The following is a 12132-nucleotide window of genomic DNA, read 5'->3' as shown; positions in this document are numbered from 1 at the left end:
AATACTTTTTAATGAAGTGCTACAATCATATTAGTTTATGGACCTTTAAATAGTAAAATAATTATAAAAAATTTTTAGGTGTATTATTATGTTTTTTCCGAATATTTCTAACTTGCTATTTAAAATGAAGAAAATGGCAGAGCATGAAAAAACAGATTGAACGAATATCTTTTATTATATGCGCATGTTTGATAACATGCAAATTATGTAATTGCAATACGGCAATTCATTAAAAGAAAAAACTGCATCCTATTTAAAATATTTGATAACATGTAAATCTCGTACATCCTATTTAAAAACGAAATTTATTATTAAAAAACATTTTTTTTAATGTAAATTTCAAATTTATCTATTTTTTTTTTTTAAAAAAAATAGGGGTTTCAATTGAAACCCCTAACTCAAGGGGTTCAATCCGAAACCTTAAAATTTAAGGGGTTTCAATTGAAACCCCTAAATTTCAAGAATGGGTTTCAGATTATACAAAAACAAAAATAAAAATAGAAACAAACAAACAAACACACGAATCAAAAACACGCATAAATTTCTCCACAGCACACAAATTCACAATTATTGACATCCTCCATCTCCGATTCAACCCAACCTTCCTCCAATCTCCAATCCAAAACTAAAAAAAAAAAAAAGTCTAGGGTTTCAAATTTCTTACCTTTGAGTAGGGGTGTAAATTTAAACCGAGAAACCGGTACAAACCGGACCGGACCGAACCGTACTAATTGGTCCGATTTTGAACCGGTTCGGTCTGGAACCGATTCATATTTTATGAAAACTGGCTAGATCTGGTCCAGTTTCGGTTCCGTAGTTTTCGGGACCGAACCAGACCGGTTGGAAAAAAAAAATTTAATTTTATATGTTATACAAAATATTTATATATATAATATATAATTATATATTATTTAATATATAATTATATATCATATATGAAATAATTTCATATTATAACTTATAAATTATAACATAAAATATTAATTTTAAATATGAACATTTGTAATTTGTTTGATCATATGTTATTAATATAATTATATATAAGATAATGTTGTTATGATTTATCAAATAAAAGTTTAATCTTAAAGATGAAAATTTAATTGATCATATGCTTTAAACATAATACATATATATATATATATTAAATTATTAATAACATTTTATCATAATAAGTAACACTTTATTATATGTTTTTTACATTTAAAAAAAATGGGAAAACCGGACTGGAAACCGGTAAAACCGGAGGTACCGGTTTAGGAGGGTAATCGAGGCGTAATCGGTTTTGAAAAATACAAAACCAGTACATATCGGTTCAGTCCTAGATTTTGTCCAAAACCTGACCAGACCGGACCGGTTACACCCCTACCTTTGAGTGGTGGTGAATTCAAAGTGAAAAATAACTTTAAGTTCGCACGAGTAAACGACGGACCGACGGTGGAGTAACTGGAAAGTGGAAGTCTCATACTTGTGCTACTTGTGCAGTCGTGCGAGACGAAGAGAGAGAATAGTTCGAATGAGAGAGACTGAGAGAGCGCAAGAGACTGAGAGAGATCGAGACAGAGAGAGAGTGAGAGAGGAGAGTTCGAGAAGGGCTGAAGGAGAAAGATGCAGGGAGGGGGAGGAACCTTAACTAAAAGTGAAACGGCACCGTTTTGTCCATGACAAAACAGCATCGTTTCACTTTATTTATGGGGTTTGTTTTATATATATATAATTTTAATTATATATTTATATATATATTAAGCGGGGCTGGGGAAAAGCAGAGCGGGGCTTCACCCCCTCCTTTCCCCGCCTCCGCAATTGTCTTGGGGTGTGGGCGAGGGCCCACGAACCTCGCTTGAGCGGGCCGAAACCCCCGCCCATGCTAGGTGGGGGCGGGGTGAACGGGGCGGATCAACAGGATGTAGGGCCTTGCTGCCCACCCCTAGACGAGACACCCACATGAATGCGACGACGCAGAGCTCTTCCAGACCAGAAGACGACGACGACGACAATCTCTTCTTTCTTCCAGACTTAAAATTGCATAATTTTCTTCCAAAGCTAGACGTGATCTCTTTTTCTTCTGAAGTTTTCCTCTTTTTCGTTTCGTCTGTTATCTTTATCTTCTTTCTTCTTCTTTTTTCCTTCTTTTTTTTAATAATAGATTAGCCAACATGGTTTCCTGATTTCTCGACGATTTCGTGGAGCAGTTGCCTGTAGCAAAACTGAATATGATAGTGCCAATAGTGGAAAAATTAGGAGAGAAATTAATTAAATTTTTTAGACATGGGTGCAGTTTACTCCACATCTAGCGAAAATATTATAGCAAAGAGCGGTGCCACTCTACGTAGTACCGCTCCTAATGATCGCTAGTTATTTTATTTTATTTTTTATTTTTTTCTTTTTAAATTTTTAAAATTTTTTAAATTAAAAAAATACACCAATACATTAAAAATCGCTTCCTTAATCACCAAGTAAAAAATAAATAAAAATTTATCAAATAATACATTTGAGCGGTATAACTTGGGAGGCAAAATAGATTTTTCCTATAGCAAAATGTAAAATGAAATTCATATACAACATCTATTGGATGTCACTTTTAATCAACTTTCTTTATATATATATATTTTTAAAATTATCATAAAATCCATCCTGAATGGTTTAGGATACGCTTGGAGAGTGAAATGAGATAAAATTTTTATAAATAGTAGTAAAATAGTTTGTGAGTAATAATGAGATAATTTTAGTTGAGTGTATTTTAGATTTTGGAAAATTAGAGATAAAAAAATTGAATAAAAATATTATAAAGTTAAAATATTATTAGAATATAATTTTATAATATAATTTTTATTTTAGGATTTGAAAAAATTGAATTTCTTTTATTTTTTATTTGAAAGTTAAGGAAAGTTGTAATGATTAATTTGAAAATATTTGTATTTAAATTATGTTTGAGAAGGAGATTGAATGAAATCATAAGATGAGATAAAAAGGGGACCCTGCCCCCGCCTCCCGGGGGCGGGGGGTGGGGGAAAAACCCTCAACACCCGCATGGTGCGGGGCGGGGGGTGGGGAGGGGGTGCCCCTGCCCCGCACTATGCGGGTAGCACCCCTAATAACCACTGTGCGAGAAGTGGTAAAAAAAGAAAAATAAAACGGATTTTGAGATCAATTTCTTGGTTTCTACACATGCCCTACAAAGAGAGTGCCGTCTTAAAAGACTGTAGTTAGCAGTTTGCAAAGTCATGCGAATTATAGAACCACCGCTGATGGTGGTGGAACCTCCACTGGAAGCAGTAAAAGTTATGAGTGCACTGCAATTTATTATATTGAGATGTTTTTTGAAAAGATCCGTAGTCCATTTTTCAAGATCATCGGTTAGGAAAAACTATAACATAGTCAAAATCACAACATTGGGTGGACTGATCTGCGTGTGCCAACTGATGGCGGCCGGAGAGCAATAGATCTGACCAAAACTAAAAAACACTACTATAAAAGTGTATACACATTGCAGTAATAGAAAAGAAAAAGAGAGGAAGGTGAGAGCCACAGCTCCACCCTGCTCTCCAACAAAGGCACTCGAAGTGATCGAGTTTTTCTAGAGAGAATGCACACTCTTTTGTGGGAATAAGGTATCTTATTGAAGGTAAGTTGCCTGGATGGATATCAGCTAAACATTTAATATGGAGACATGATGTCAACATGGGAAGCAATACATGTGCAAATTGGAGAATACAATGTAAACAAGAACATACTCTGCAACATAAATCCCCAACCATGACGGTTAAGAAATGAGATTTCAAAACTCCAAAGCGAAAAAAGGTGAAAGCAAACTCTCAACAAAGACAGCCCATGGTTCATGCCAATTTGGGCTGTGCTCAATGCAAAACACACAACTTTCAACAATCCTCCCCTCAGGATTAGCCCTAATCAACACGTTTCCATCATCATTTGTTGCCACAAGCTGATTACCTCTCGACATGCAAAGTGGTTTAGGACCATAATGTCCGTCAATTCTAAACATAGGCGCCCATGATTTCTGCACTCCGTATTCCATCATCACCCAAAGCTCTTCATCGGCAAGCGAAAGAAGGATTAAACATAGACGTCCTCCAAGATTGACCAAACAAGAGATGTCATAGTAGTCCGCATCCTCTCCTTCAAGCATGGGGGGCATGGGCACCTGACGGAATTTCTCCTCAGCTAAATCAAACGCAAGGATTGCTAGATTGGCCTCCAGTGGGAGCACTTCACCTAACCAATGGACAGCCCCACCACAAAGTGCCCCTGCTGACCTGAAACTGCTAAAAACAACATCGGGTTTTTTAATACTTTTCCAAGAGTTATTCTTTAGGGAGAGAATCTTGCCTACATATCCGGGAGAGGGACGCAGCGGGAGGAAAGTGGTCACTATAACCTTATAGTCATCTACGGATGAATCATATCCAAAGCCATACATGTATTCGTTGTAAGGATGGGGAGAAATCCCAGGGTCAGGCAATTTTCGGTGCTCTCCGGTCGATGGATTCCAAATATAGAAATCCTTATGGTCGTAGTGAGACACAAAAACCAGACCGTCACAAGAACCTAGCAAGTTAAGACGAAGATCCAGTTGCTTAAAAGGGACGAAGAGTTCTCTAACAGCGGAAATGTCCACAAATGGTGCATCGACTTCTAGGGATCCAAGTCCAACAGGGGTTGGAAAAAGCAGTCGTTGGATGTGGTTATCTGCTCGCTTGGACTGCGATTTAGCAAATCGCGGATCCGAAATTAGTGAGAGCCATCGTTTAGACACGCACCTGAATCGAACCAGAGATTTGACCGGCAATCGCAAGAGGATTTCTACGACGACTTCTTCAGGTAGAAACTTCCTAGACATCGTGTTATGAAGCCGACGTTGGGAAGCCCTAGCAGAGAAGAGAAGAAGGGGCTGTGCGAAGCTAAGTGGAGAAGAAGCAATGAAGTGTTCGGGTTTCGAAGTGAAGTGAAGGTAAGGGGCTGAAACTGGGAACGACGTCTTGCGAGAAAAGAGGAAAGTGAGATCAAAACGGGGCGTTGCGGCTTAAAGGCAGAAGACGTGTGCGTGTGTTTTGGGTTCATTCTGGGTGGGTTTTTAATAATGTAATACGCACCGTTTGAGTTATAGACTCCAAACGGTGCGTTTTGGCACTGGGTTTTAGAGTCTAGGATAGTTACATGTCAAAGAAATGTAAGAATAAAGAAGGAATCAGAGAGAGAGAGAGTGAGGTATCGAGAATAGAGAAAGTCTAGTATGCCGTCTCAAGTTGATATTTTTGGTCAAAATTAAATTTTTTTTATTTAGTGATTAAAAAGAAAGATAATTTTAAATATATTGATATATTTTTTTTTATTTTTTAAATATATTTAAATATGTTAAAAAATTATAAAAAAAAAAAAATTTTACGCTTGGCGGTATCAAGATGGGGCGGCATAGTAGCCGCACCCATCGAGAATATTGTTGCAGTGGAATTTGTAAGGAGGTTCGGGAGCTCTCGAAGCACTCCCGTAGCAATTCTGTATCTCTTTTGCTTTTCATCATACAGCTTGTGGCCTTTGTTTTTCCCTTGCAGTAGCAGTACACTTCCATTGCCATTTCCTTCCTCATTACACGGTGCGTTACAGAGTCCTACAGCTACCATCATTCCCCCATTCCCATCATCTCCATTGTTATTCCTGTAAGAACAAATGAGTTCTTAACACATCGCTTCGTCTTTCATAAAATCAATTGACCCTAAATGCTTTCGCGCGCAGAAATCACAATTTCGTCTCGGTGTTTACCATTACAAAGTCCACTCTCATCTTCATGCTTTTGGTGCTACTCGGCCCCCATTTGACCGAGGATTGACTCCTTTTTTTAGCCTTTTTTTTTTTTTTTTCAGTTTTCAATTTTTTTTTTAGGAAAAATAAATTATGTAACTTATTTATATTCGATAAAATATAAAGATTCAAAAAAAAATTCATATAAATTTGGGAAACGGATAGGTTTGAATAGTGAGTTACAATGAAATGAGTTGAAATAAAAATTGAAATTTGAATAAAATATTATTAGAATATTATTTTTATTTTAAGATTTAAAAAAATTGAATTATTTATTATATTTTGTATATAAATTTAATAAAATTATAATAATTAGATAAAATGAGATAAAATAAAATATTTTTTGTATAGCCTAATTGGTATTTTTCCTTTTTGAATCTCACTCGTCGGGTCTATTAAGATTCTACTACCACTTTTGATGAAGTGAGTAAAAAATGATATACCTACAATTATTTTACAATTATTTTATCATTGTAAGTATATCATTTTTTCTCGAGCAGGATAATGAAATGATAGCCTAATTATAGATTTATCATTTTTAAAACAAGGTGATAGTTTGCATAAATGAATGAAAACTAATTTGGCTTTAAGATTATGTCTCATAGGCTCGTTTGGATAGTAAAATGAAATGAGATGATTTTAAATGAGTTGAATAAAATATTTTTAGAATATTATTTTTTAATATTATTATTGTTTTGAAATTTAAAAAAATTGAATTGTTTATTATATTTTGTATGAAAATTTGAGAAAATAGTAATGATGAGATGAGATAGATTGAAAGTGTTTTTATATCCAAACGGGACCTTAGTGTTTTGTCCCAAAGAGCGGCACATTTTGAACATCTCCCCTAGTCATTAATTTGTAGCTATTTATTTTTGCAGGAGAGCTTCCCAAAAATGGTGAACAAAACAGAAACAATACATATAAAAGCAAAATTCAGGCTATATTTCTTTTAATAAAATGAATGGAGATTGATTGTATAACGTTTAGAACAAAACATCAGGTAATATCATTTTAACATCTATGGTACCAAAGCTAATCACCCCCAGAGAGTACGTTTTATATGAGAGCTGGACAGTTTTTTGCTTTATGCTTTTCATGCATTGTTTTTGCATGAGAGAATCGCCCCCCCAAAACTACTACCATGAATAAAATGTTGTTATAAATCTTAAAATATCAATGGTATGAGTTGAGATGGAAAACTTGGCAGCCTGGCTTGTACGAATTCTTGGATGCAGCCTGCTCAAACTTCTTAATGGCAGCTTCATTTTCTTCTAAGCTGGTTTGGACAAAGAAACGTGCCCACCAAGACGCACTTCTCATTTTTGCCTTCACAGTAAAAGTATAAACAACAGCCAAAATGAGGATTGATAAGAGATCGAGAAAAATGGCTACAGAAACATGTACTATATCACCACAAGATAAAGTATAAATCGAGCAATTGTCAATACCATATTACACCAAAATAAAGTATAAATATGGCGACTATGAGGAAAGTGTGCCTTGACCCTTCCATTTTGCTCGGTAATGATGAACCAACAGATTTTAGCCATGACAGAAGTCAGATCAATGACTACCTAGTTCTTAAAGGTTTTAATATTGTAGAAGTGCCAACGATTGTTGAATCACAAAAGAAATTTGTTTGGAGGTTTTGAGTTAACAATTTTTTTTCCATTAAAAAGTGCCCCATCTAAGACATCAACAAGAACATGATTGGGAAGAGTAGTTCAATCAAACCAACCCAGGAGCTGAGAGATGCCATACAAGAAATAGGAGTAACACTTACCGGCCGTCCAAATTTGGATAATTCAGCAACTTTAGCTCTCTGTTGACCAGGGTAACCTAAACATAATATTGAAAAGCAAAGAAAACTCAGAGAGATCATTACTAACAAGAAAGTAGTGTGTGCATGAATTAGAGGGGGAGAGAAACAACATAGAGATTGTCACACCAAAAGTTCAAAACCGATATGGCTAGAGTGTAATTACTTCAGAACAATTATAAGAAGAAGTCATAATGTAAAATAACATCACATGTGAATTTAATATTGAATTTGTTGCAATGGTAAGGAAAAATAAGGAAAAGGAAAAAATAAAAGTACCTGTAAAAATAACTAGACCATCAGCAGACACCCTTGCAAATTCTGGAAGGGTCTTGTTCAGGTATTTCGGAGACAAGTAATCCAAAGCGTCTGATACAATAACAAGGGAAAAAGATTTTGCTCTATAAGGTAGTGGGAACTTGATATCAGCCACGCGCACAAGGCCTTTTCGCACTAAATTCTTGCAAATTCCATCAGCATCCTCTATGTCATATGGTTCCACACCCCATGCCTCAGTTTCATCTTCTTTTAACAATTTAGAGACCACTGAACAAGTATCGGGGCCTACATGCAAAATTTTGTGCATGCTGTCACCGTATGCTTTCTTTAGCATAGGTATTGCTCTCTGAACTTCTTGCGTGCATGTAAAGTCACCTGCAAGATGAAATGAATTTCCAACTTGTATTCATACATATGGTTGAGGGCATATTGCAGATGGTGATTTCTTTGCACTAACTTAAAACTCGCTTTTGGCCAATAGGAATTGAACTTTTATCAGCTAAAAATTTTAAACTGACTGATTTCAATCTGATACAGATCGAAACACATCTGAGACATTCAGAACTTGTCTCGACAAGATACATAATGGGCAGCAAAACATGACCAACTCCAGATAGGATCATCGTGTAAAGCAGATCATATTATCTCAAGTAGCATATGAGTAAGGATTTTTTACTAAATGATTTCCCTTTTTATCTCAAGATTATACATCCTAATATAAATGATTGTATCCAATAGTATTTTTTATGAGTTTTGGAGAAAATAACATATAAAGAGAATCTTGGATCTTGATAGGCAACAAACTCAAGAATTGAATGTATTTAAATATTGCTTGCTTAATAAGCTTACCAAAATCTCATGTTTAAAAGGCTGATGTTTCTAGAAAAAGCAACACTTAGTGAATATTTTTCACTATGAAGGCCACCCATTTTTGTCAATACATACTTTCTTTTTGTAAGAATAGACCCTTAGTATAAGTATGTACTGCTTGGTATAGGTTTAGTGTGCCTCTAGTGTACCCAAAAGAAAATCAACTTGAACTCAGCCATAAGGAATATAGCTCCTTAAAAAAAATTACTTTTGGTTCTCAGTATTTCAGAAGTTTAAAGAACAGATATAGTTCCTAAATTCCAAGAACCACATGGCAAGATATATTCACATGTTCAGTTACAAGGCAATAATAAGCATTCATTTTTTTTTTTGTTTTTAATGGAGAGCAGGCCAAATAAATTTACCTTCAACCTTACTAAATGATTCTCTATCTCGTCCAAATAAACCTGTATCATTAAAATAAAAGTTACTTATAAAAAAAACAAAAAATAAAGTTAATCAAAGCAATAATTCAAGAACAAGAAAATGAAGAAAAAAACGTTTTCATCTAAAAAGCAAAGTACCCCAAGAACAAATCAACTAAATTCATGCTACGCCATGGCTAAATTTGACAGCAGCAAGCCAAATATGGCATGGCTAGCCTGCTGAGGCTAAAATTTAAAAATCACTTTACGTAATGAGTAGAGTGGTGTAGGCAGTCCAAATACAAACCTGAGCCACGAGAAGCATAGCCAATGAGAAGGAATGCTCCCTGTGAATTCCAACCAGAAGAAAAGAAGAAACTATTAGGTTATCAACTAATGGCTTGAGCTAGCTTTTGTACTATTTTAATACGGGCATGAAATTGAAAAACACAGTTAGTAACCAACAAGCATGATCCTCTAACTGAATAAAACCAAATTATAGAATCAAAAAAATATAAGCGATGTGTACATATGAACATTACCAGAAGGACGAGGCCCACAGATAATAAGGGAGAAGATTTTGATTTTGAATTTAAGGCTCCCACAAACGGAATGCTTCCACCACGTCGTGTGGAGCTTACTTGCCTCCTGGACATGACTACTTTTCTATAAAGCAAAAGGTCCACAAAACTGTACCTTGTTTGGAAAAGAAAACATAGGAGGAAAGTTAGCTTTTACAAGTCCATAAGCCTCGTAAAAATTGTAAACCTTAGCATTTGTTAAGCAGTGTTTGGTAGAGATGATTTTCATAGCCATTATATTATTCACAGAAGTTTGTATCACAGCCACTAACCCCATGAGATTCTTATTCAAGCATAGTGCAAAATTTACCATAATAAGGTCATTAAAATCACACATTCTCTATGCATTGAAATATAAAAACTATCCAGAAACATTGTCCAAGGGTATTAAGTATTAACATTCATTCGATGAATCTCTCCATTACAAAATTACGTAAATCAACACTACAAACTAATACAAACTAAAAATATTGCATAAACTAGACATGTTTATGGAAATCAAGTGTTACTTCTATTTGGAAGCCATAAGAACATCAAGCTCATCTAAACAACCACCCAAAAAATCAGAACTCTACATTTAAAGGCCGGCCGTGTTTACATTAAGAAAACAAAACTCGTGTTACTGTATATCCAGCTCGCAAATTCAGAAAGAGACAAAATTGAAAACTTCAATTCCTTTTCCTCCCCACCCTTTATCCAAGCAAACGAAAACAGAAGAAGCATAGAATGAGATGGGATAAGGATATTCCATAATCAACTTAGCTGCATGACCGTTATTAGAATCAAATAGAACTGAACTTGGAAGCTGAGCCCATCAGATTCAATGACACCAAATCGAAAAGAAAAAGGAGACGGATAAGAAAAGAAACCAAAGAGAAGACGATGCATTCAGATCCAGTTTAAATCGTTGGGCTCCGTGAACCAGTTGATACAGTTTCAATAAGCGGACTAATAATATGAGATATAACAAAAGCGAAGACGAATACTGAAAACCCAGTTCGGGTAGCTGAAGAGTAATTCGAGTTGGGATGTTTTACCTCAGAAAAGGAAACGAGCGCACCGCATTGAGATTTGGATCTTAGATCTGATGTCTGTGCGCGTTCCGCTTTTTAGCTTGCGATGCAGAGAGAGAGAGACAGACAGACAAACAGAGAGATGTGTAATTGAATTTATAATGTCGGAGTGCGTGTCTTTGTATTTGGGTGGGCATAACGCGCGCGGTAGCACGCGGTAATCATTCAATATAAATTACTTTATTCCATCGTGTGTCGGCTAGTTTGTATTTTTATTTTTATTCTTATTCTTATATATTATTTTTTAAAAATAATTTATTCACAATATTTTTTTATAATATTTTACATAATTATATTTTAAATAAGAGATATTTTTATAAAATATCTTATAAAAATAAGATATTTTATAAAAATATCCTCATTTTATTATATAATAATTACAAATTATTTTTTACAATTCTCGGCTGTGAATTGTTGTTAAGATTTGGAAGAAAAATAAAAATACATCAATCCTCCAAATGCTGCTCCAAAATTATCCATGAAACAATAGTTCGTTCCTATTCGTAATATCAATCTGAGCAAAAAAATGAAATAATTAATATGAAAAAGTCACGAGTTAACCAATTTAATAAATAAATAAAATTTAATATAATTCGCGTAAGGGTATTTTTATAAAAGAAAATTTATCTCACAAATTGAGAGTTTAATGCAAGTATTTTAAGGACAAAAATACTTTAGCCACCGATAGATTTTATAAAAGTAAATTTATAAATTAACATGACTTGATGATATGATACATTTAATTGTAAAATTATTTTTATTATAAAATAGATCTAACATATCATATGAAATCACGTCAATTTATAAATTTACTTTTATAAAATCTCTTTATAACTATAACAATTTTCTTTTAACAATTTGTAATACTAATACCATCACGTAGAATACTATATAAATAATACTATTGTTCATACTTCATACACTGTTCATAGAAATTCAATATAGCTCATTTTATGATCTGTTTGGAAACATAATTATTCTCAACTATTATTTACTTTACTACTATTCAAAAATTGGATCGCATACATTTTTATTATATTCTTAAATATTTTTTAAAAAATTATAATATTATTAAAAAATAATTTTTTAATCACTAAATAAAAAAAAAATCAGAAAAATATCTCAGGATCACCTCTCGGTTGGCCAAGCATTTTCCTTCACAAACTATTAGCTATTATTTCTTATATATTCAAACATCACCTGAGATATTTTTAATATCCTAACAAGTTCGAGCAATTTTTATCTTTTTTTTTTTTTTTTCTCATTTTATAGATGTGGGATATTCTATTAGACGCGTGTTGTTGTATAATTGGATCCGGTGATACTAG

The 12132-nt window shown here is 34.1% G+C and overlaps 2 protein-coding genes across 4 annotated transcripts; both read right to left on the bottom strand.

Moving 5' to 3' along the window:
* Nucleotides 1–3572: 3572 nt before the first annotated feature.
* LOC108987842 (F-box/kelch-repeat protein At3g06240-like) lies at nt 3573–5013 on the bottom strand. Of its 2 annotated transcripts, XM_018960867.2 has the most exons (2): nt 4776–5013; nt 3573–4277 (listed from the first exon to the last, which is right to left on the bottom strand). In XM_018960867.2, the coding sequence occupies exons 1-2, from the start codon at nt 4853–4855 to the stop codon at nt 3776–3778; spliced, it is 582 nt and encodes a 193-aa protein (XP_018816412.1). In that variant the 5' UTR covers nt 4856–5013; the 3' UTR covers nt 3573–3775. The 2 variants fall into 2 exon arrangements, with proteins under 2 accessions (XP_018816412.1, XP_018816411.1); XM_018960866.2 differs by having other exon boundaries at nt 3573–5013.
* Nucleotides 5014–6738: 1725 nt separating this feature from the next.
* LOC108987908 (probable pectin methylesterase CGR2) lies at nt 6739–10876 on the bottom strand. 2 transcript variants are annotated; one of them, XM_018960974.2, is made up of 7 exons: nt 10769–10876; nt 9693–9846; nt 9458–9497; nt 9151–9192; nt 7916–8290; nt 7601–7656; nt 6739–7143 (listed from the first exon to the last, which is right to left on the bottom strand). In XM_018960974.2, the coding sequence occupies exons 2-7, from the start codon at nt 9804–9806 to the stop codon at nt 6991–6993; spliced, it is 780 nt and encodes a 259-aa protein (XP_018816519.2). In that variant the 5' UTR covers nt 9807–9846; nt 10769–10876; the 3' UTR covers nt 6739–6990. The 2 variants fall into 2 exon arrangements, with proteins under 2 accessions (XP_018816519.2, XP_018816520.2); XM_018960975.2 differs by having other exon boundaries at nt 9693–9840.
* Between the last annotated feature and the right edge of the window lie 1256 nt (nt 10877–12132).

Source organism: Juglans regia, unplaced genomic scaffold, assembly GCF_001411555.2.
Source record: "Juglans regia cultivar Chandler unplaced genomic scaffold, Walnut 2.0 Scaffold_681, whole genome shotgun sequence".
NCBI classification, from domain to species: Eukaryota; Viridiplantae; Streptophyta; class Magnoliopsida; order Fagales; family Juglandaceae; genus Juglans; species Juglans regia.
The sequence above is the reverse complement of the archived record's forward strand: the minus strand, read 5'-3'. Positions and strand labels throughout refer to the sequence as shown.

Coding starts and splice junctions, on each gene's coding strand:
- LOC108987842 (XM_018960866.2), bottom strand. CDS start 4,855: ATGTCTAGGAAGTTTCTACCTGAAGAAGTCGTCGTAGAAATCCTCTTG.
- LOC108987908 (XM_018960974.2), bottom strand. CDS start 9,806: ATGTCCAGGAGGCAAGTAAGCTCCACACGACGTGGTGGAAGCATTCCG. Junction 9,498..9,692: donor CTGTGGGCCTCGTCCTTCTG/GTAATGTTCATA, acceptor TGGAATTCACAG/GGAGCATTCCTTCTCATTGG. Junction 7,657..7,915: donor TGGTCTAGTTATTTTTACAG/GTACTTTTATTT, acceptor TATTATGTTTAG/GTTACCCTGGTCAACAGAGA.